This window comes from Clinocottus analis, unplaced genomic scaffold, assembly GCF_023055335.1.
Source record: "Clinocottus analis isolate CAN_PGR_092001 unplaced genomic scaffold, fCliAna1.0.p SCAF_23, whole genome shotgun sequence".
In the NCBI taxonomy this organism is placed as follows: domain Eukaryota; kingdom Metazoa; phylum Chordata; class Actinopteri; order Perciformes; family Cottidae; genus Clinocottus; species Clinocottus analis.
In genome coordinates, this window is record NW_027175965.1 from 3,589,828 (window position 1) to 3,613,216 (window position 23,389).

At 44.3% G+C, this 23,389-nt stretch overlaps 2 protein-coding genes across 2 annotated transcripts; both read left to right on the forward strand.

Annotated features, from left to right (window-relative positions):
- Window positions 1–400: 400 nt before the first annotated feature.
- LOC137793682 (calcium-activated potassium channel subunit beta-2-like) lies at window positions 401–12,502 on the forward strand. Its single transcript, XM_068589981.1, has 5 exons — window positions 401–513; window positions 10,018–10,127; window positions 11,274–11,442; window positions 11,574–11,769; window positions 11,872–12,502. Exons 2-5 carry the CDS (start codon window positions 10,076–10,078, stop codon window positions 12,154–12,156), a joined length of 702 nt encoding a protein of 233 aa, XP_068446082.1. The 5' UTR covers window positions 401–513; window positions 10,018–10,075; the 3' UTR covers window positions 12,157–12,502.
- Window positions 12,503–13,848: 1,346 nt separating this feature from the next.
- mep1ba (meprin A subunit beta a) lies at window positions 13,849–20,353 on the forward strand. Its single transcript, XM_068589617.1, has 15 exons — window positions 13,849–13,890; window positions 14,068–14,095; window positions 14,507–14,557; window positions 14,682–14,725; window positions 15,227–15,305; window positions 15,395–15,512; window positions 15,889–16,067; window positions 16,181–16,399; window positions 17,911–18,060; window positions 18,557–18,772; window positions 18,928–19,184; window positions 19,288–19,498; window positions 19,583–19,759; window positions 19,843–20,102; window positions 20,196–20,353. Exons 1-15 carry the CDS (start codon window positions 13,849–13,851, stop codon window positions 20,241–20,243), a joined length of 2,079 nt encoding a protein of 692 aa, XP_068445718.1. The 3' UTR covers window positions 20,244–20,353.
- The last annotated feature ends 3,036 nt before the right edge of the window (window positions 20,354–23,389 follow it).

Here is a 23,389-nt window from a genome sequence, read left to right on the forward strand (position 1 = left end):
AGACATGCCGCTGAACACAGTGGTCCATTCAGCATCTGAACTCCCTCAGGAGATGGTTGAGACCAAAAATAGAGCTAAAATGACATTCCACAAGCTGTCAGTCAATATGAGCTGTCATCTAACCCGGCTTGATTATTATAGGCGCGTCAATGAGAAAAAGTTCTCCATTGCAACTTTAAAGTGCTTTATCATGTGTATTCTAGTTATTTTGTCCATCCCCTAAATTGTTGTTTTACTCCCCACAAGTTTCATCCCTTCCCTTTCACCCATTTTCCCTCCCCCAGTAAATCCCACACAGACCATCATCATCACACACTGATTGTAGCAGTGAGCAGGGAGGGGCAGTGTTGTCGTTACTGCCCCTCAGTCGGCAGTATGGGAGGCATGCTGAGGGCTGCGCCGTCCCTGCGAGGCAGAATATAGCGTGTTGGCTCAGTTTAGAGGGCATTGGGATTAAGCCACAATATGAACACCTGCAGCCGGGAAACTTTTTGACTTCAGCATCGTTTGAAGGTAAGCTCAGACAGTTTTGACAAAATGAAGAAAGGCGGGAAAACCTTTTGAGAGGAGCAAAGTCCTCCGATGGCATTTGAGAAGGCGTTAGATCACATTGCCCAAAACTTTGGGCGGTTCAGAATTATTAAGCATGAGTAGATAACACAAGTTTCATGAATTCAGTTTTTGTAACGGCTGCCTTTGTCGATTTTAAAACTAAATCAATGCAATGTGTCTTATGTTGGTTGTCATTTCTGACATCCAAGCTTTGCCCTCACTATGGTGGTTTAAATGCTGGTTGCCACAATGTTTCCGCACAAACCAAACTCCTAGCGAAGTCGAGCTATGAGACCATTTGCTAAAGATATAGTAGAGTATTGTCTACCTGAGCAGAGAATGAAGTCACTCTCCCTCTGTGTGTGTTGTAACCTGAGCTTCTCTTTGCTTTGGCAGACACGCACACGTGTCTGCCGTGTGTTTAAAACTGTTGCCTTGCCGGCGTTTCAAGAGATTAAGACAGCGAGTGATGAGCAGGGAGTTATGGCACAAAGCAGTTTGAAGCGTTCGGGTGAGGGCGACCTTCCAGATCCCCCCCCATGTTTCTCTCATTGTGTGTTCAGAGGCCGTGTGTCACAACAACGTTGTGATTTTGTTGTTTTGCAAGAGCAATATGTTACTCAGCCGTTGTACGTGTGAGTGAATCCCGTTAAGAAACACAGTTTTATTGACGCCACTTACACTGATTTTGGGTGTGTAGTCCTTCTAATGACATATTCTCACAGTCTTATACTCTCACAGTTTTAGGACAAAATGAAACTGTCTTGACGTGCAAATTTATCTTTTAAATCGACAAACAGCATATGTGTGACTCATGGCACAATTCAAATCAGATAAAAATGTATTTGTGACAATTTCGTTTTCCAAAAAATGAGTTCCCGTGCTGGTCCACCGGAAGAGGCAGAACTTTACCTCTCTGTGGAGAACCTTTAAGACTGGAAGTATAGAGCAAAACACGTGAAGGCTTTCACTCATCACTGGAGTGTTATATCAATGACATTTACTTGAAAACATTTTTATGGTGGTGAATGGCTCATTACGCCATCGACTGTTTAAAATCAGCACTTTTTGAGAGAGTTCACTGTAATCTATACGTTATAAAAGATATAAGCGGCCCATAATCACACCCCTATCATCACTTCCAGTGGGTGGACTTAGGGGTGAGCCTTCCCATTTATTACACTTTATATATTTTTATGTTGGACAATGGATCAAGGTACTATGTGACTTTGAGTCGCTAGTGACAAACCTACAGATAAGGATCAAGCAAACTGAAAAGGTTTATTTCGAACACTTTTCTTGTTTGACACGTTGGGAAGGAAACAAAAACAGAAGGAAAAGACATAAAACATAAATACATGTGTCAATCCAGAAATACATGTTGAGGTCTCAAAATAGTTTCTCCAAATCTTAATTCAGTTAGCGAGCAAACTACTGTAAACTGTAGCGGATAATTGAATTACATGTACTAAAATGACTTCCCAGCAGTCTGAATCGTTCCATTAACGGTATCTCACTGTGGAGAGACACAAAGTCTGCTTTGAACCATTAACAGCAGCTGTCTCTACCTCTCTGCCATTAGCACTCATTCTAACACTTAAAGCAAAATATGTATCAGACAAGCAAACTCTAATCCTGTCCACAGCATATCTTACTGTCTTTCCAGCTCTCTGCCTGTGCGCTCCTGTCAGTCTCATTCAGTTTCATGATATTCTCAAACAAAGTTTGGTATTTTATCATTAAGGTTTTGTTTCACAAAAAGCTACCCATGCAGTGTTATTAAGTGTCAATAGATATTATCATAAGGGCCACTTCCACCATCCCAGATGGACAGATGTTACCCCTTAATTAGGCTAATTTAATACATTATTATTACTTCCGTAATGTACATTCTGTTATTTCAAGTAATTATGATAACTGAAGTTCATGATCGAATCAAACTAACCATGTTGTGGGCTGATTAGTTGTCTCTTGGCGCTTCAATAAGAAACCCACAAGAGGACCCGTGTGGTTACGCACGGCAGTCTCCTTATACAGTTTTTTCTCCCGGAGCTTCTGGTACACAGCAGCTTTTCTACACGACAAATGTGTTCGTAGTAACTGATTTAAGAAAATGTTGTTTAGAATGATGCATCATAATTGAAATCAACCAACTTTCCACAAACAGCAGTTGCCATTATTGGCTGGTAAAATAATCTTGCATTTAAGTGGACAAATTCTGCTGAGGGCACGAAAAAAAAGGGGAGAACCCACAAATGACCGAGTATTAATTAGTATAGCGGGATCACATGTCACCCAAAACTCTTGTTAGGCTTTGAGTAGCGTGTTTGTGTCCGGTAGGCCAGAACACAGTTTGAATCAGCGTCCTGTGAGGAGCTCCTGGCAGCTACAGGCTGGTTCAGCAGTGTGCGTGTGTGTGCGACACCACACAGCGAGGCGACTGTTGGTTCTCAACAACAATGGCGGCTCCCAAACAGGTTAGCTTGCATGCTGCATTGGCATCAGCACTATCAGACCTGGAGAGTATTCCTTCATTGACTGAAGAAGAACGGCATGGAAGGCTTTTCTCCATGAAACAGATGTTTTTGCTCGTCACCCGACCGGTTCATACAATAACCTGCCATGTGTTTTTGAAAGCGCTGATCCGATGACGGCTTCTCAGATGGTTCTGTGGAACAAACCATCTGGCAGGTCAGGTTAAGAATACCAAGGCCAAATGCAACAAATATACCTGTGCCTTTTTCTTTTGTCACCTCTTTAGTCCACTTATCTTCCTGCTCAAAAACAAACACACTCTCTCTCTCTCTGGTCAAAATATCAAGTTGTTCCACTTGGCTCTCCCCCTCGAGGCCTGCAGACCTTTCATTGTGTTAATGGTAAATGAACTCGTACTCGAAGCGCTTTTACACCACATGTCGTCATTCGCACCAGCGCAATTTGGGGTCAAGTGTCTCGCCGAGGGACACATTGACATGGACTACAGGAGAAAGGGATCGAACCGCCGATCTTCTGATGGAGCCACAGTCCCCTGCCGTGTCGAGTGGATACATCTTTATCAGGGTTTAGTTTTAGATTTTTCATCAATTCAGTATTTGCAGAATGTTTGCTGTAGATGTCTTAGTTTTGGATTTCTCCAGTACACTTTTTGGGGGATTTCTGTTTTAGGGTCGTCGCACGTTGGTCCTCGTTGACGTCGATGTCTACCAGTGTTGACAGCGACAGCAGCTTTGTCTAGTCCGTTTTATCCTACACGTGTATCTCCAGGATTGATCTAATAATTTACAGCAGCCACAGTAATCTGTATTCAAGCTCTTTGTTTCTCCACAACAGCTGTTTCTGTTCTGCAATCAGCAAGGTGGTGAAAGACAAGTGAGGCTACGCGCACTGAAACACATGCCATCCAGATAACCTTCCAGAAACAGAACCATGACATCACAGCTCTGTGTGTGTGTGTGTACGTGTGTACGTGTGTGTGTGTGTGTGTGTGTGTGTGTGTGTGTGTGTGTGTCAAATACAGACCCTTACGGGGGGTCCTCGGTGTCTTGATACCAACGCAGAAGGCCCCCTGTAGCGTCTGTACGACACATACCGGGCTTTGCACTAACTCCATAAGCATCATTATTTGACCCTCGGCTCAAAAGAAGTATTATTAAGAGTGAGAAAGTCCACCAAGGGTGGGACAGGGAGGATCAAACAAACACACACGTGTGTGTGTGTGTGTGTGTAGCCCTATCACAGAGAGTGGCAGCCACTGTGCCGTCACTACGCCGCCTGACGATCTCGCCTTCCAGAAAAGCCGCGGGGGTTCATGTGTCAGAGAGTTGGGGACAGTATGTGCGTTAGTGTATGTGCGTTGGTGTATGTGTGGCGTTAGGATGAATGACCACATCAGAGAACATTCCTCTCGTGGTTTAAACAGCTCAAGACATGCTGCCCATGACCTTTTTAACACCTGTAAGAAAAGTGAATAAATAGCTCTTTGCACATGGTCTGCACGACAGCACTCATGTCAAAGTGAAATGATCACTTTTCCTCTTCCTTCCTTTTTACATTCTTGCATAACTTTCATCGCCTGTTTATGCTGTTTGAATCCATATATGACATAGCTTTTGGACCAATGGGGTGCTGCTAGACATTGAAAACACCGCCCTCATATATAAACATACAGACAAAGCTGTTGCTTCAGATACCTAATATCCATTGAAAGGTCAAAGGCAGTGTGTCTCAAACTGCTGCGACCTCAGAAGCGCGGTGCCGGGCTTTTGAACGTGGAAAACAATATCTTTGGCCACACGAATACATAAGCGAACGTGTGGGCAACTGCGAGCGAGCAGCTGTCGACATGAATATCCTGATGACACACGGCAACGTTATTATACCGATAGAGTTTTATTTCTAGAACTCCAGTATTACATCTGCAGTAGTTTGATCCTTTTGTCCCTGGGAATTACATCCATATTGGATGAATCTGGCTGTCGCTTATGATGTCTATTTGCTACAAAGAGGAGAATGCATGTGAGGAGGTCAAGATGTGGGATGGACATGACCCGACGTTGCTGGGGATGACCAGAGTTTATGCTCCGTGACGCACAAGGAGTTATTGTTTTCTTATTTTAAATCTTTCTCAAACATTTATTGTTGCCTAAACTAAACCATACTTTACATGCTATAAATCACAATCTTTCCCAAACCTTCAAAGGAATAGTTTGAACTTTTGGGAGATATGCATCTTCACTTTTTAAAAGAGTTGACTGAGAAGATTATTCTCTCCGTCCTCAGTGTCTGAAGATGGAGTAAGCATGTTTTAGCTTCACATAAATATTTAAAACCAGGTGAAACAGCTAGCCTGGCTCTGCCCAAAGGTGAAAAAAAAGCCACATCCCCACAGTCCAGCCACCTCCCACATCCACGCTGACAGACGCTAAACTAAACCCTTTGACATCGCTGTTGGAGAGACAGAACGGCCAAAAACAAAAGCGTGAGGCTTCTTTCCCCTCAGCCACAAAGACCTGTGGGTTATTTGTAGAATGGCTCTAGAGGATGGATCATCATTGACCGCTTCCCGGTTTCCTCTCAGTTTTCATCAGCTTGCTCTCTTCTACGTACTGAAGAGTCCATTAGCAAAATGAGTCATGAATTACTTCGGTTCGGAACTTTTGTAAAACACTTTTTTCTTTTTAAGTGCTGAAGTTAGTTTCATATCTTTTTTTTCTTTTCTCACCCTCTGAACTACAATGTAAAGCTTCCGTTTGGGACATGGAGAGGAAGAAGAAAACCCTTACAGGGAAGACGAGCGGGCCTGCTGCGAGGCAGAGCTAAGTGCATGAAATGAAAGCTATTCTTTAGTCAACATAAGGCCGTGGGTGGAGGTGTTGTAGAGGGAGTGAGGGGCCGTGTTCGGGGACAACGGCTCCCACAGTTTGACCTGTGACTGTTGTCTGAACACCACCATCAGAAATCAGGTGAGCTCCAATTCATCATCACGCTATCATTTTACTTATATACACATAGGACTGTAAATAAAAGTGGATGTGTGAAATGGGATGTTGGTACTGGGACATTATTTCCAGCCAGGTCGGATACATCTATTGAGTGTTTGTGAGTTGGTTTGACTCTACTTGCTGTGTTGCTTAACTTTCTTCCTCTCTACAGTTCACCACATACAACATACATGTGTGTTAGTGTTCACTGTAATCAAATTGTGTTGTTGTTCACTGCTCTAAAAGGTGAGATTCGACAAAATGAACATCAACATCCGAGCAGGGCTGAGTGTAGAGTGGAACCGTGGTTCGATCTCAAAATGCTGAACAAAATCCTTAAAATCAATGTGTGTATAATAGATATAAAGCTAGGAGGGGGTGAAGCTTTTAACTGACAAATATTGATTAAATGGCTAAAAGACATCCTATGAAGTGATCGTAGTGTGATGAGTTTTATGACCCTGCAGTGCGTAGGGGTGGGGGGCTCAACGCCAAAGTCAACGCCGGTTTCGAAGAGTTTGGATTTCAATCTGAGATTTTGATTCGTTTACAAGCTGTGTTGACATTTCCCACCACTGGCCATCTTATCACCCGTGTAGATTTCAATGAAGTCAAGCTGTGACTAAGCTGCCGCTAAGAGCTCCGTCTGAGACGTGTCCACCACAACCGAGCAGACAGCGTACGCGTGCCGGATCAGCAAATATTGACTCAGGCACCCGTCAGGTGGTTTGTCATTCATGGCCCTATTACTTTTATAGACCGTGTGTGTGTGTGTGTGTGTGTGTGTGTGCGTGGGTGTGGTGGAGCACGCCTCAGTCAATATTTAGTGGTGTCCTGCTGTCTGCTCCAGCAGCTTCCTGTTGTGGTCTTCTGTTGGTTCTGCTTCATGTTGAACTCTCCACCTGACTGAGCTGCTAATCTTTTGGAAAGGCTGTTGGTCAGAAGAGGATCAGCGTGTTGTGACGCCGTGGCTCGTAAAGATGCCACCTCTAACGATCTGGACGCTGGAGCTCCTTCAGATGATATTGGTTTATTGAGCTGGCTCATGCCACATTTAAAATGTCTATGAGTAGTTTGCAGTTCCACCAACAGGAGATTTGCACTCTAAACTTATTAGTTAGGAGCATATAAATGACAGTTCGATTCAGAAAGGAAAAGATTTGAGAATATTCAAAAAATTAAAACTTTGTGAAGCGGAACTTTTTGTACTTTTTAATGCATTTTCTCAGAAACCTCTCAGATTTATCTTGAGGGCCCTGTGGAGGGCGCTCAAACTTCACGGTAGTTAAAGCTAGCTCGAATGGAACAATGAAATGCCGCTATGCATTAGCTGAATCAATATCAACACTCTGAAATGACTGAAAATCAGCCGGAACTGTGAGAAGAAAAGGTCTTTTGTAGAAGATTTAAACAAAAATGAGGATCAGTCCAATTGGAAGGGGTCGCTCGTCTCCCCCTTCAATATTCAAAGTATTAGATTGTCCCAGACTGAAAGGCAGCGTTATGCCCTGCGGGGTCTGCAGCTGAGGACGATAAAGCATCACTTCCATCCGGAATCAAAAACTAAAAACATACTGACCGAATGGATCCACCGTTTAACAGTCTTCTCGAGCTTCCTGATGGCCAGACCAGCCATGCTTGAAGTGCATTCAGCTGATCATATTTCTGAACAAATTACTATTGCTGAACTATTAAAAAGGCAGGACACTTACTGGAAATGGAGTACTTTTTACTTCAAAATCTAATACTTCAAATAAAACTATACAATGCTGGTGTGCGTGTGCGTGTGCCTTAATACGTACTGACATTGTGTGCATAATTCCCGGTTTCACTGGGTCTCAGTCAAACAAACGGCGCCATCAGGTGGATGGTTTTGACGCGTCACGGCAAGGTCGTGGCTTTGGTGACAGTGTTGTTGTCTGACCTTTACGACGTCAGCTTTTACGACGCAGCGCGTTTAACATTCGTGCAAGAAGTCTTAAACTGCAAAAGGAATGATAGCCATGTGTTTCACACCGTGTTTCCACATACCATTTCACATGTGTGTGCGTGTGTGTGTGTGTGTGTGTGTGTGTGTTTGTTTCCACTGGTTTACAAATATAACACTCAAAGACACACATGCAGACCTGTGTAGGTATGCAGGCAGTCATCACACTCAGCCAACATAAATCAAACCAACAAATGTTCCCAAGGGAGACACGTGTGTACACACACACACACACACACACACACACACACACACACACACACACACAGCGCCGCGGTTGTTTTAGGTTACATGTTTTTCCATGCTAACAGAAGAACATGCAGGCAGATTGATGTCAATCTGAATGTGTCTCTCTGCGGATTTTTCAAAAGGACAAAGGCTGCGCTGAATAATATAATACAAAAATAAATGTGAACGTGCAGGTAACTTCTGGTATTGCAGCGCTGGAGCCGGAGACACCAAGAGGAAACTGGTGAAGAAGGCCGGCTCCATCATTGGCTGCAAACAGGGCCGTTCCAAACCGGTGGAGAGGAGGACACTGAGGAAACTATTGTCCGCGTTGGACAACCCGGACCAGCCGTCTGCTCCGCCTTGTGCGGGGACAGCGGAGCACGTTCTCCAACAAGAACCGATACAGGAGAACCTTCCTGCCCACTGCGATACAACTTTATAATAAATCCCCTCTGGCCAGATCCTCCGTCAATTGAAGTATCAATAACCTCAGCACCGCTTTTCACTGTCACTGTAAACACTTATATGCTTTATACACACTTTATATACAGTGTGTATAGTTGTTTTATTATTTAATTTTCATAGGTGTATGTGTTTTGCTCTGCTATTTTATTTTATATAGTGAGTATTTTCATAATTCATATTTTTATGTTTACTCTGTAACTTTGGTGGCTGCTGCTACAAACAAATCCCCCCTCGGGATGAATAAAGCGTATAGCTTTTTATCTTTCTATCTATTTTCAGAGTTCTCTATAATTAATTAATGCCACAGACAAATCTTGGTATTTCGGTTGAATACCCAACAGGAGACGCGAAGGGAGAGCTTACATATTCAGACTCGTCCCCTCCAGGATCTAACGTATCAATGATTTAATGCAGCTGAATTAAAAAACAGACCTGAAAAGGAGGCAGAGATCTACTAACTTATGATGTATATGCAGTTTCCAAGGGAACAGATGAGGGGTTATTTTCTCAGACCTTGAAAACATCACACACAATCGCAGCAGAATGAAGTACCTGCCTCGGTGAACTCGACAGGATAAGCTTCGGCTCTCGCATCGATGGCTGTGACGTCTGAAAGGAGCGCATGAAGAGTGAACGCACACCAGAGCTGACGTTACCGTCACCCCTCAGAGCCAGTGTGGATCTCTTACGGACGACCGATGAAAGAGACCTGCTAATCCCGGCCTGTAAATAATTGTGAGGCACGCGGTCCCGGCTCAGTGCCGACATTGTTTCACAACCAGAAGGGGTTGTTTGGTCCTCTTTGATGTCGCGACACTTCTCGTGCATCTGCAACGTTAACGCTCTTGAAACGGGTCTGGCCACTGATATTCTCAATCAATCTAATCCATATCAAACATTAGGAAGATAATGTACAAAATGTAAACAGTGGTTATGTTCTAAATAATGTGTCTGTTTGTTTGGGAGTTGGGAAAGACAGATGTGGAAGGAGGATGTCGTCTATGTACCGGACTCAACTCAGTTTTATTTAAAAACTGTGTGTTATAAATGAATCCGCGTGGAGTGAACTCTGATCCAAACTCTCTGTGTTTGGACTGAGGTCCTGGGAGTGAGTTCCCTGTGGCAGTCAGATACAGAAATCAGCCACCACACTCCATATTCATACACATTTCAAGGCAAAATCATTTATTTTTTACTCTACACTACTTTTTATTGACATGGTGTCACTCGTTACTTCTTGTTCCTCGGCCAACAGAAGTCAGATATTAAAGGTTCTGGATTCACTGTCTCTCATATTTGCAGGTGGGTCAGCGCCTCGAGCAGCAACGCTGGACGACAGTTCCCGCTTTCCTCAGATAGGATGTTTCTGTGGGCGGGAAATAAAGCAACAGACAGGTATTTAATTCGCTCCCATAAGGGCTACATTTTCAGAAGAATATGTCTGTGTGCTGGAAATAACAGAATGCCTTGTTTGAAAAGCAGTTGAACTGTAAATGATCAAAGAAATATATATTTAGTTGAAGCCAGAGTTTAGGTATGTGCAGTCTAAGTAACTGATGTGCTAGTTACCCTGAAGAGGTAACGGCTGAAGAGTAAGAGAGGGACACACTCAAAGGACCAGTTTCAGTAAGGAAAGACTGTGTGCACAGTGTGTGCACAGTGTGTGCACAGTGTGTGCACTGTGTGTGCACTGTGTGTGCACTGTGTGTGCACTGGAAACAGTGAACGTGACACTAAATTTCACTGTAATTTCACACCTTGAGAGAGAAAAACTAAGAAACACGAGTATGAGGATCTAGTCAAAGTTTAAATGCAGAGAATTTTATATTTCTTACATGAATAGAATCTAAAATGAGTAAACTATGTTTAATGTGTTTTCTATATGTTTAGTGTATAGATTTTTTATGATGATTTTAAACTTTATAAAGTTTATTTGAGTATTTTAAAGAGCTCTATATAAAGAATTATATATATATATTTATTGAAAGCATAAACAAAAATTGAAGTAAGCTAGTCGACAAACATTGATTTCAGAAATGATTTGATAGAAGAAATGGTCTCATGGCGGACGTTCAGGGGCCCAGGCGTACGCTCACATTAAGTCTCCAAGATCATCTCAGGTTACATCTGAGGATCTTACGTATCGTACTGGCTCATGAGGACAAAAGTGTTCTAAAAGGTCGACAAGCAGACGCGTACCTGCGTTTAAGGATTAAGAAATCGCAGGTGCAGGAATCCTCATGGCTATAACATTGTGATGCCAATTGTCACACACACACATTCATTAAACAAAACTCAAATTTAAGCTGAGCAGAGTCGGGTGTTATCACTGAGCCTTTTCATACCGTGCTTTAGAATGAATGACTAATTTCAAAAAGAGAAAAGGCCACTCAGCACTCCTCAGGTCCCAGCACACAGTTCCCTGTATTGTGGACCCTACAAACGAGTCGGCGGTGTCAGGAATCAAAGCCGAGAGACGTGTCCCACGTTGACTGTCAAAGATTATTGTTTTTAAACTGTCGATTTCGAACATCTTTATCGTTGACCTCCCTTCAGACCCAGCTACCAGAAGCCTCGTGAATATGACGTCCTGGACAAGAAGAAGACCGTGACCGCTCTGAAGGCCGGGGAGGACCGAGCCATACTGCTGGGCCTCGGCATGGTCGTCCTGTCCGTCATGATGTACTTTGTCCTGGGAATCCCCATCCTGCGCTCCTACGCCGACCGGTAACAACAAGCCCACGAGCTCACCCTCCATGACCTCACTGTGATTGTGAACACAAAGACGCGTGTGTTCATCATGCTCACACCCGGTGACTGACAACCACTGAAAGTACCATTGCTCTTTCCCGACACAGCGTGTGGACGGAGGAGACCAGCTGCACCGTCGTCAACTCCACCATCGTGTGCGACGTGAACTGTTCGTACAGCTGTGGAACGGAGTGCCGGAGGAGCTCCCGTTACCCCTGCCTCCAGGTCTTCGTGAGCCTCAACTCCTCGGGAAAGGTGGTACGACTGATGCACAACGAGGAGACGCAGGACAGGCACGCCGAGGTCCGGACTCTGAACCGCAGACTCAATAACGCACCATGAACAAGCCCATTACGAGCACGCAGTCTTCATTTTGCTCTTTTGTTTCGTGTTCTTCCCCTTCAGTGCTTCTACATCCCGAAGTGCCGCAGTGACTACGCAGCCATGCAGGTGGTCGTTCAGAACATTTCTGAGCGTCTCCGGTCTCAGCACAGGGTTCAGTGTTTCGCGGACCCCACAGACAGAATGGACAGCGCCATCCTGACGCAGATGTTCGGTCGGGGAGCCGTCTTCCACTCGCTGTTCTGGCCGACCTGCACCTTGATTGGAGGGACCATCATCATCGCCATGGTGAAGCTGACCCAGTACCTGTCCATCATGTGCGAGCGAGTGAGCCCCATTAAGGGGTGACGGGTCGGATGGCCGTGAGATCAAAAAGGAAGCTTCCGGTACATATGGACATGAAGCAGCTTCAAGGGGCCAAGACCAAAAGAAAGGAGGGAGTGCCCCGTAAAGAGAACGTGTGACCGCTGGAGCGATGGCATTCAGAGACATGTATCGGTGACAATCCACGCGCTGCTGGAAAAGAGAATATACCTTTGAGACAGAGTCAAAAATCCAGATTTGATTTAATTTCCACTCTTCTTGTTGGCCAGTCGGTAGTTTTGCAAGGATTTGTACAAATGTGACACGATGCTTTTAACAGCTCTGCGTTATGTAGCTTTGCGGCGCTGGTTGTTAAAGGAATAGTTCAAGGTGAAGCGCGCTTCTGTGCTTTTCTCCCCGAGAGATGAGAAGATTGATTTCCCTCTTCCAAATATGAAGCTGCAGCTGACGGGCTGAGCACAAACACGGGTAGGGTGGAGGTCAAGCAGCTCACTTTGATTTCCTCGTGTCATGCTAACGACCAGAGGATAGGTTAGTGGCAGCCTTTCAGATATAGTATTGTGCACACAGTGCATCACGAAGTGCAGGGAAACCAATGAAGCCTATGTTGTACTGGAGGGCTTCATCAGAAGGAACAATGTTTCCTCAGAGCTCTGTTTAACACACCAGTGCTGCCTGTGACTGATTCTAAATGTTCTATCCAAACATGTTTTGTTACATAAATGATTGCACTATCAATAAACACAATGTGCCTGTGACCTCTTCATGATGACGTTTGACACATAGATATCTTTATTTATTTTGTCAGTTCCATATCAAGCCATTTGGATTATGTGAACCGTTTCACGATGAATGACATCGTTGACAAGCCCTGCGTTGACTGGGTGGTGAATATCTTATGGGTCCATTTTTAAAACCCCAGATTTTATTAATGTCTATTTCAAATGTGCTGATAAAGATGGTCCTGGCAGTGCTTCATCCTCCATTTTATTCTTTCATCTACAAAAAGCTGCTCCTCTCTCCTGGTATAATAATCTACATACAGTATTTTACAGTTGCAGTTACAGCAGTGTGTATTTAACGACCTCTAGTGGTGAGGCTGTAGATTGCATCCGACTGAATATCCCTCCACTCACCATCTCTGTTTCCAAGTCACTAAAGCGGCTTTCTGGTCACGGGGGAAAAGAAAGAAAGGCTCTTTAAAGCTAACGTTTGGTTTGTCCGTTCTGGAACATGGTGCATCCTATGAAGATATGAAAGGCCTCAATCTAAGGTAACAAAAACACAATGATTCTTGGTTTAGGTATTTGACACAATTGAACAAAATGTTGATTATCATTATGTTTGATTTTACAAAATTTACAAAACTCATAAACACTGTTCCTTTAAATTGAAATGATGCGCCACTGCTTAAAGCTGTAAGGTCACGAATGTGTGTGTGTGTGTGTGTGTTAGTGCGGCCACAACAGAAAGATAAACTAATCAATCCTATTCAATTAATAATTAATATGACAATCTTGTTGTAAATCTGTGTAATCTCCCTCAATCCGAGTCGTAAAAGAATCAGATCATGTGAATGTTGCGTGCTCTTCAGTGTTTCATCTTCAGTACAAACACAAAGCAGCAACATTTCTCCAGACACGGCGCAACTGAGGCTGACTGAACCAACACAGTGACTGTGTGTGTGTGTTAGTGTGTGTGTCTGCAGCTGCAGCTATGGCACTCAGGTGGATCGCTCTCTTCTTTGGCCTTGGACTGGTATGTGGATGTATTTTCATTTGTGGAACATTAACTTGTCGTATGTCCAGTACAAAACAGTGACAATTGCTCCATTTCTTGAGTTGTCGCCCATGTTGTCAATTCATTATTTCGTGAAGCTTGTCATCAGTTGTCTCTATTGATTGATTCATGTGTTTTCTCCAATGCATTTTCTAGGCAGCAGCGAAGCTAACAGGTGATACAGGTGAGTTGTGTAAATGATGGTTTCCAAAGTATGTTGCTGAGGTTAAAGTTGGATTAGACTCGAGACAAAATGAGAATATTTTCTTAAATACCCCCAAACTGTGATCTTTAGGCAGTATTTGCATGATCCGGAAGTCTTGCACATTCACTGCACCCTTCATGCACCGAACAGCTCAGTAGAGAAAGTTCCAATGACTTCCACTTAAACATATTTTAGTATTTTAGGGATCAGCGCATTCAACAGCTGAAATAAATCTGTGCTTATTGCCAGAACAACTTGCCAGTATATTTCATCTTAAAATAGTCAGACAGTGATGGAAGAATGAAGGGAATGTAACGTTTATTTGTAATGTTGAAGATAATCCTGTAAATCCCCTTTCTGAGCAGCATATAACTGATTCTACATCTGCAGAGACGGATGTCGATGAGGGCCACGACTGGGACATCTTCGACATCAATGAAGGTTGGTGAGAGCACTGGTCTGGATTGGCTTTGTCGTACAATCTGTCTGGACCCCGAGTCTGAAACGCAGTTTGTTTGATTGTCTCTGAGGACTTTGATCATGAAATAAAAACTTGGCTTTGCAGCGGCTGGACTGGACCTGCTGGAGGGAGATATCGAACAGGATGAAGTAAGACAACGACTGCTCGATTAATCTGCCCATTCAGGTCTATTTGAGTGTCATATCTCAATTGCGGCTGAATTCCAGGCACAAAAAGACATAATTATTGTATGCTTAAGTGGAAAATTGATCGTTTCTTGAAATGAAATTAACATTTGCATAATATGATTCCATATTATCAGGAAGTAAAGCTGTCCAACATGAACAGTGTAAATATGATCATCATATTACTCATGGAAAGTGTGTGTAGAGTACAGCGATGTCTTCTCAACATCATGATTTTATGTAAAACATGTCTAAGTACAGATGTCATAATTATAATTGTTTGCAAAGACACTGAATAAATTCCCAGACAGAGAGGAAACCCGTCATTGTTTTGAAGGAAATCTACTCTGCATGGCAATGAGGGAAAGCTCGGCAGGTGTATCGCTGAAGTGAGTCTGCTTAAGTCTGAACTTTTGTCTCTTTATGATCCATCGCCCCCTTTTTGGTTTTCTCCACTCCCATCAGACGTTCAGCAGGAACTCCATCATAGGAGACAAGTATCGGTGGCCAACCACCATTCCCTACTACCTGGAGGACAGTCTGGGTAGGAAACGCGCACAGTCCGCTGCCATGCTGTCATGGATCTGCGTCACATAACGCTGCTTCTTTGTCTTACGCGTGTGTAACATGTAGATATGAATGCAAAGGGAGTGATCCTGAAGGCATTCGACCAGTACAGACTGAAGACGTGCATTGACTTCACACCGTGGAAAGGAGAGCAGAACTACATCTCAGTGTACAAAGGGAGCGGGTGAGCGCTGCGTTTTGTTCACATAAACTTGTCTTGTCGAAAGAAACTACGGCGGCCTTTAGTTAACGTGTCCTGGCACAAGCGTCCACAAACACGGCATCCTCATCAAGAGTTTGAAGCTGCATGAATTTATGCTTTTTTTTTCTTCTTTTCTTATGCACAAAACTTGAGCCGTTTCAAAAACGTACAGTTCACAGTTTGATCTACTGTCCCCCAAATGGCCCCAAACATGTGATATTACTTCTTTAAGGAACCTCGTCAAAGTCCATTATTAATGTCAATATGATGTGCTATTAGTTATGCGCACGTCTCTCTGGGGATTACATTTTTGTTTAGACCACAGTAAAAACAGCACCTCGCTTTCCCTTCTCTGTAGGTGCTTCTCCTCTGTGGGCAACCAGCATGTGGGCAAGCAGCGGCTGTCCATCGGTAGAAACTGTGACCGCCTGGGAACCGTAGAGCACGAGTTCCTGCACGCTCTGGGCTTCTGGCATGAGCAGTCCAGAGCCGACCGGGACGATTACGTCAACATCATGTGGGATCGCATTGAACCCGGTAACGACACCTTGACCTCCGGCTCAACGCACTCGCGTCGTAGCTTCACAGGAACCGCTTCCTCCTGCTGTTCTCAGAACACAGAGCCGAGCTCTCGTTGTGCCCTTCCTCAGGTAAAGAGCACAACTTCAAAACGTACGACGACTCGGTGTCCAGCGCTCTCGGCGTGGCCTACGACTACGGCTCGGTGATGCACTACAGCAAGACGTCCTTCAACATCGCCACCGAGCCCACCATCGTCACCAAGATCCCACACTTCATGGACGTGATCGGGCAGAGGATGGGCTTCAGCGACAGTGACCTCGCCAAGCTCAACCACCTCTACAAATGCAGTGAGTCCTCTCACACACTGAGACGTGAAGCCTGACCGAGGGCTCGAACGATCAATAAATAACATCTCCCTGTAAAACATTTACGATTTTTGTCCCATTATAACCTTGCAGTTATAAGAAAGGTCAGAGTTTATTTGGCATAAAATGATGCTAATCAAATTGATAATGCATGGCAGTAATCTGGAATTCATCATCCTTATAGTGTTTAGTGTGCTTCGTTCTATTAACCATTCAAGCTCGCCAGCTCTTTTCTCTTCTATTAATTGATGATGCAACCATATTTGTGTGGTGCCACTTCTGCTCTGTGCCTTCAATATCAGCCCTCGGTTATCAAAGCGGACTGTTAGAGCACCACGTATTATCGCGTTGCCTTTATCGCTCCTTTTATGGAGGGCTAAAAAAAGCTGGATGTGTGATAACATGTTTGACCAAAGGTGTCCCGATAAAAACACTCTGGACATAAGAAGTTTGCATCCAATAATAATTGAGGCTGGTGCACTCGTGAGAATGTACATTCCTTCAGGGAAAAGTCTGGCATCTACTACTTCCTCTGGAGGACTATTATTCTTGTAAAAGTCTAGATTATTTCATCTTCAGTCGTGGCCCTTGGTCAGATGGTGCGGGGACAAGAACAATACGAGGAGATTATTAGGTTAACTGAATATTACAAAAAGATAGAAAAAAGAAAGACGGAAGCAAACACAGGACTTTCAACCAGGACACCAAACGGTTGTTGAATAATTGGGACGTTACTTTAATGACGTGTTTCTATACTTTTTCTTACGTTGCTTACATTTTGCTTAGTTTACAGATGTATTTCAAGCCAAACCATGATGTTTTTCCTAACTAGGTTGTTTTGTTAACCACGTGTTTACTGTGACGACCCAGTGTTAGTGGAGAAAAAAGACCTGACAGCGCTTCAGCATGTGACGGCTGCGAATGAGAATGAGTTGATGCGTTTCATTTGGATAATGTGTATTCTGGCAAACGGTCCTCACCTCCCTCCTTCACTGCTGGGAAAGAGATTGACAGGCTGAATGACAGCTGGTATAACTTTGCTGTCACGGCACCTGAAAGCAATTTCAACAAATGTAAGGAATATGGTTTGGCTCGAGTTAGTTGACAGTTGAACGGTTTCTTTAATTCTGTTCCGATGATGATGAAACTGATGAAGTGAAATGGAGTTTGGCGTTCATTACCGTGAAGAAAATGACATACCTTTGTTGCTTTTAGCTGAAATACAATGAAGGTTTCCATCGCAATGACAGCAGTAGTTATGATGATTCAGTTTATTATCCATTTTGCTCAAATGTGAACCGCACAGATGTACTTCACACAATCCTGTCCGGGGTTAATTTCATATTTCTCAGATAATAAAACTCCAAAAGAGCTTGAATCCACAATGTAAGGTTTTTACTACGAGTCAAGACGTATATTTTAGTGGAAGAGGACAGGGATGGTAATGAAAGTCTCCTGTGCTGAAGTGTGACCTCACCGTTTCCTCTCCACAGCCAAGTCTTCTACCTTTGTGGACAGCTGTGACTTTGAGCTGGAGAACATTTGTGGGATGATTCAGGGCCCCGGAGAGGCAAAGTGGGAACAACGCAGTTCTGCCAGCGGAGGCCCCCAGACCGACTTCTCCCACATGGGACGATGTGAAGGTGAGCGTCAATCAAAACGAATACATGTGGAGGTGCTGAACTTTGTGCAAGGTGAAACGTCGAAAAAAGCGGATGACGTGTTTACAATATAATAATATATTATACACTCACTGTGTTGTTGTCCAGTTAGCAGTTATTAAACTTTATCAGGTCATCGAGCCTCAAAGATAGCTGGCCTTGGTGGTTAGTGTCTGAAGATATTTAAAAACAAAGGTGCCTTTAAGTGATTTATAACATAACGTGCAAAGTGCAGACTGGCAGTAAAAACGCATTGATTGTTGTTTAAAGATTAAAATCTAATCATAAGTGATTTATTGGAAATAGACGTAATTTGGGTTAGCTGCTCCGACTAAGCTAAAAAAACTCTCCGTCCGTATGGCGGATAATACAGTTTAAGTCCCTCGTAGTCCAGGCCGTGCGACCTGGTGGAGACTTTGAGCCCACTGGATCGACAAATGTGACGACATTACCCACTATTGTGTCCTCCGGCTCCCAGGAAAAGGCTACTTCATGCACTTCAGCACCGCCTCTGCTGCACCTGCCGCCCGTGCGCTCCTGGAGAGTCGTTGGCTTTACCCCAAACCCGGAGCCCAGTGTCTGCAGTTCTTCCTCCACAACAGCGGCGCGGCCGACGACGTCCTCAACGTCTGGGTGAGAGAGCACGACGAGGTCGACCCCAACGGGAGGCTCAAGCTCTTCAAGAGTATTTCAGGTACACAAGTTAAAAACATTATATTATACACTACAAACCCGCCTGTATGTGGGATAGGCACGTTTGCAACTGGGAACGATTTGTAAGAAGCGGGAAAAACAAAAACTCACCTCATCAATTGTGTTTGATGCCTATTCTATCCGTTCTCTTCACAGGAGGCGTCACGGGCTCCTGGGAACTGCATAACATCAATCTGAATGTGACCCGGAAGGCCCGTGTGGTTTTTGAGGGCGTGAAGGGAAAGGGCCCGTCGACAGGAGGTTTCTCTCTGGACGACATAAACCTGTCGTCCACGCGGTGCCCTCAGCACATCTGGCACATCCGCAACATCACCGGCCTGCTGGCCACCACACCAGTAGGGGAGAAGCTGTACAGCCCTCGCTTTCTGTCCCCGGCCGGTTACTCCTTCCAGGTAAACAAACGCCTTTTCAACACCCGGTTCTCTCAAACCGTGACGAAATCGCCGAGCTCGGATTGGACGATCGGCATACTTGGTTCCGCTCTGTGATCTGTAGGTGGGCGTGTACATCAACGGAAGAAGCGACCGTCCAGGATACCTGGCCACCTACTTCTACCTGACCTCCGGCCCCAACGACCACAGACTCAAGTGGCCGTGTCCGTGGCAGCAGGCGACGATGGCCCTGATGGACCAGCACTCTGACGTCCGGCAGCAGATGAACATGCACCGGATGGTCACCACCGACCCCGACAAGATGTCGTCCGACGGTGAGAGAGGGGCGGAGAGCTTGGCGAGAGACTCGTTCTGTTCTTTGTTTGTCAAACTGAGACTCACCCGCCGATCCCCTCCAGGCACGGAGTACTACTGGGACGATCCCAGGAAGGTGGGCTCCAAAGTGACCGCGTCCGACGGCAGCTCCTACTACCGGGGCCCGGGCACCGGGACGAGCTCCTTCCTCACCCACAGCAGACTCAAGAGCAGAAACTTCATCAAAGGAGGCGACGCCTTCTTCCTCTTCAGTCTGGAAGGTGCGGGGGGTCATTCAGACGGGACGACAGCGGAGGTCGACCCGTCCCTGAAAGGTCACGGCTTCTCGTCTGCTTGTCCTCAGATATTTCTCACCTGCTGGCGCCTCAGCCGCTCGTCCGGCCCGCAGTGCGAGCCGAGGCCGGTCTGGCGAAGGCCGCGGACCAAGGTGCTGCGCGGGGCGATGCAGGAAACGCCACGGCGCTCACGGCCGTGGTGGGGACCGTGGCAGCGATGGCCGTGCTGGTGGCATCTATGGTGATCGCAAAGAAGGCCTGGGGGCAGAGGAGACGGCGGGAGAGCGACGAGGCGGTGATCATACAGGACATGCCTGGGTTCATGGAAGTGAGTGTCACAGCGGTACCTTACCGTGCCTCATGTGCGAACGGTCTCGTTCTTGAAAGGCGCGTTCAAAACATGTCTCCATTTTTATTCCAGGAGCCGCAGACAAAAGACTTGACATCCGTTTTCACGACGCCATGTTGATCCGAGCCAAAGGAAGGAAGCAGCAGAAGAGCACGAGCACGTTAGAGGATTGTTGAATGATGATTTTATCGCCAGGGTCTCCGGAGATAAAGATTTCTTTTTTTTTTCAAAATTGGGCAATTGAACATTTTTGGAAATAAAAGATAAATAAGAATAGATGTTGTAGAATTTCAATGAATTGCAAAACTGCTGCTGAGACAGAATAAGACCTTTGATATGAACATGCAGTATGTCACCTATTTGACTCGACCTTAATAAGAATACACCTGCTATTCTTTCAGTCACTTATTGAGACAAAAACAGACCAACATCAGTTCAAGTCAATCACCATTTTTATTATGAGATACTCAGACATCAGCACGAGGGCCATGCCTCTGAAGGCAGTAAAGCACGGGCGACCTCACACCGCTTCAAACAGGTTACACGTGTCTTGCGTCTCAGATTGTGCGTCAGTCCACTTTGAAATGAACATGAACTCTGTATATTTTAATGCTTTATTGAGGAGAATCATGAGAATGTATTTGGACAACTCTACTATCACACTTCTTTAAATGTCGCACTGTCCTCTGGACTCTCCTCTCGTGTCAAAACGACCTCTCCACCAAACTCGTACAAAGAAAAAGAAAAACCTCACCCCAAAAAAAAGGCAACAACTGTGGTGAAGAGTGTCTCCCTCCTCATTGAGTCGTTTTGGTTTCCGTTAGCTGATAGCAATAAGGTCGGACGTGGGTTTGAATCATTGTTCCGAGTTATTTAATGACATTTCAAAGTGTACTAATTCATATTTGTACAATAACAACGGACCAAGAACAATGTGTAATGCGGAGGAGGTTATTCTTTGAGCCAAAGCCGCAGAGAAATATTACCCAATTCTGCACATCCCAGTTCTCCAGAGCTTTTTTATTCTATTTTTGACAGCTGCTTGTATCGCCCTGGGAAATACAATTAATTAATAGTTTTTAATTTAGAAAATATCACATGAAGGAGGGCTCACAGATGACGAGTTGTAGAGCGATTATTATTATTATTGACCAACGGTTGAAACCTCGAGTTGTAAAGTGGTGCAGCGCTTGATTAATTGTTGTCTTTTTTCATTGTTTTTACGTTGTGTGCAGTAGAGACCAGCCTTAAATAATGTGTGCTTTGTTAACAGGAATGGATAATATAGACGTCACAGTATAAATAGCTGGCTGCACTCTTGCATACATGCACTTACTCACTCGTATTCACATTTGTCCTCGTGATTTCAAAATTGAGATTGCAAGCAAAAAGGCATACAGCACTTCAGCTATAACACACACACAAACACACTGGTGGAAAACAAAATGAGACTGACACATTGTTGCATATCCGCCTCAGACTGACTCATAAACACTGCCTCCAACCAAATCCCGCAACTTCATCCTCCACACACACACACACACACACACACACACACACACACACACACACACACACACACACACACACAGCAATGCACAAATGTGCTGAGAGCGTATCAAAGTCTGGCCTAGAGGTCAGGCGCAATGAAAATAAAGCGCGACCCTGACCGTCTGTCAGTGCACAAAGAAACCCCTCTGAGCTGCGAAGACAAAAAGATAAATACAAAAAAATCTTCTTCGATGACAAGAGATAAACAGATTCAAAGCTTCTCATCGGCAAACCCCAAAAAGAGACAAGTGAGTGTTTGAAAAGATAAGACTTCACCATCGAGACATCCTGTAATGCAGCGGCAACGGGAAAGACAACAACAACATTAGCGCGGGGGTTTTGCCCCCAACAGGTGTGACAGAGCTCGGCGGACAACACTGTGGGCTCGTAATCAGTGCTGCTGTCTACCACACTACACACACACACACACACACACACACACACACACACACACACACACACACACACAGCTCTGAGCAGGACTAACGGCATTTTCCACACAGAAACTGGCGTGTATAAAGCAGTGCTGAGCCAGCAGGCCTCTTTAGAGATGCTATGAATCTGCTGGAGTGTGATATTAACAAGGGAGTTTGAGCACCAACATAGTTGAAGCTATGATCTTTTTTTTTAGCATATCGTATTCACTCACAATAACATTCATGGAAACAGTCTTGTGCCAATTTTTTTTGTGTGTGTTATTCTGATATTAATGACAACTAATAACTTTATTAGCACTGCAACATTTAGTTAACTGATAAAATAAGATTTCTTAGTCATCAATCGATTGTTTTATTTCAGACATCCGAGGTCTTCAGAGCTGAGACAGCTGCGGCGTCTCGCCCTCATGATAATGCAGCGCAAACAGAAAGGGAAATTTTGTGATGACAAAGTAAGTTAACTGGACTGAAACTCCTTTTTTGGAAATTTGGCAAATATTTACTGCTAAACGTATTACAAAGTATCTCTCTGCAGTTTCTGTTTGCTGAATAACATTGAAAATGAAGTAAAATGTGCAAAATTACCTCTCTCAAGAAAGGAGCATCTCTTTTCTATGATTCATAATTGGATTTAGGGACTTTAGTTGGGATGGGCTTTAAGATTTGAGATATGATTCAAAGAAGGCCTTTGATTTGTCACGCAAATCGCGGCGCACGTCTCTCAGTCTGCATCCTTGTGAAGTTTCCAGTTCAATTTGAAAAGCAGATCAGAATGTTTCAAGGCGACAATCTATTCTAGTCTTTAATACAAATAAAGAAGTAACTGAATAATCGAGCCTTAGCTTGCATATTGTCCCCAATGATTAGAAAACAGGTCTGATAATCTCACAAAGCTGCTTGCCTTAAATGTTGAAACCAGGTCAGGCCCGAGTGTTCACCCCTTTCATGGTGAAGTGTAAGAGTGCACACAGTGTTAGTCCAATATCACATTAGTAGGGAGCACACCTGCATAGCACACACACTCAGAGTGGAGAACTCATTTCATAATGATATAATTTCATAAAAAGAGATAGATTCCCAAATCATAAAATTCACACACACACACACACATAAAAGCTAAGCATTGTGATAACAAACGCAAAAACAGCTGCTTTTTTATATGCTAGAGCATCAGGACTACACTGAAATATGCTCGTATATCAGCGGTCACCACGAAATATATTTAAATGAAATAAAGGAAGCAACTTGCAGACACAATTTCTTGTTCTATTAAATGCT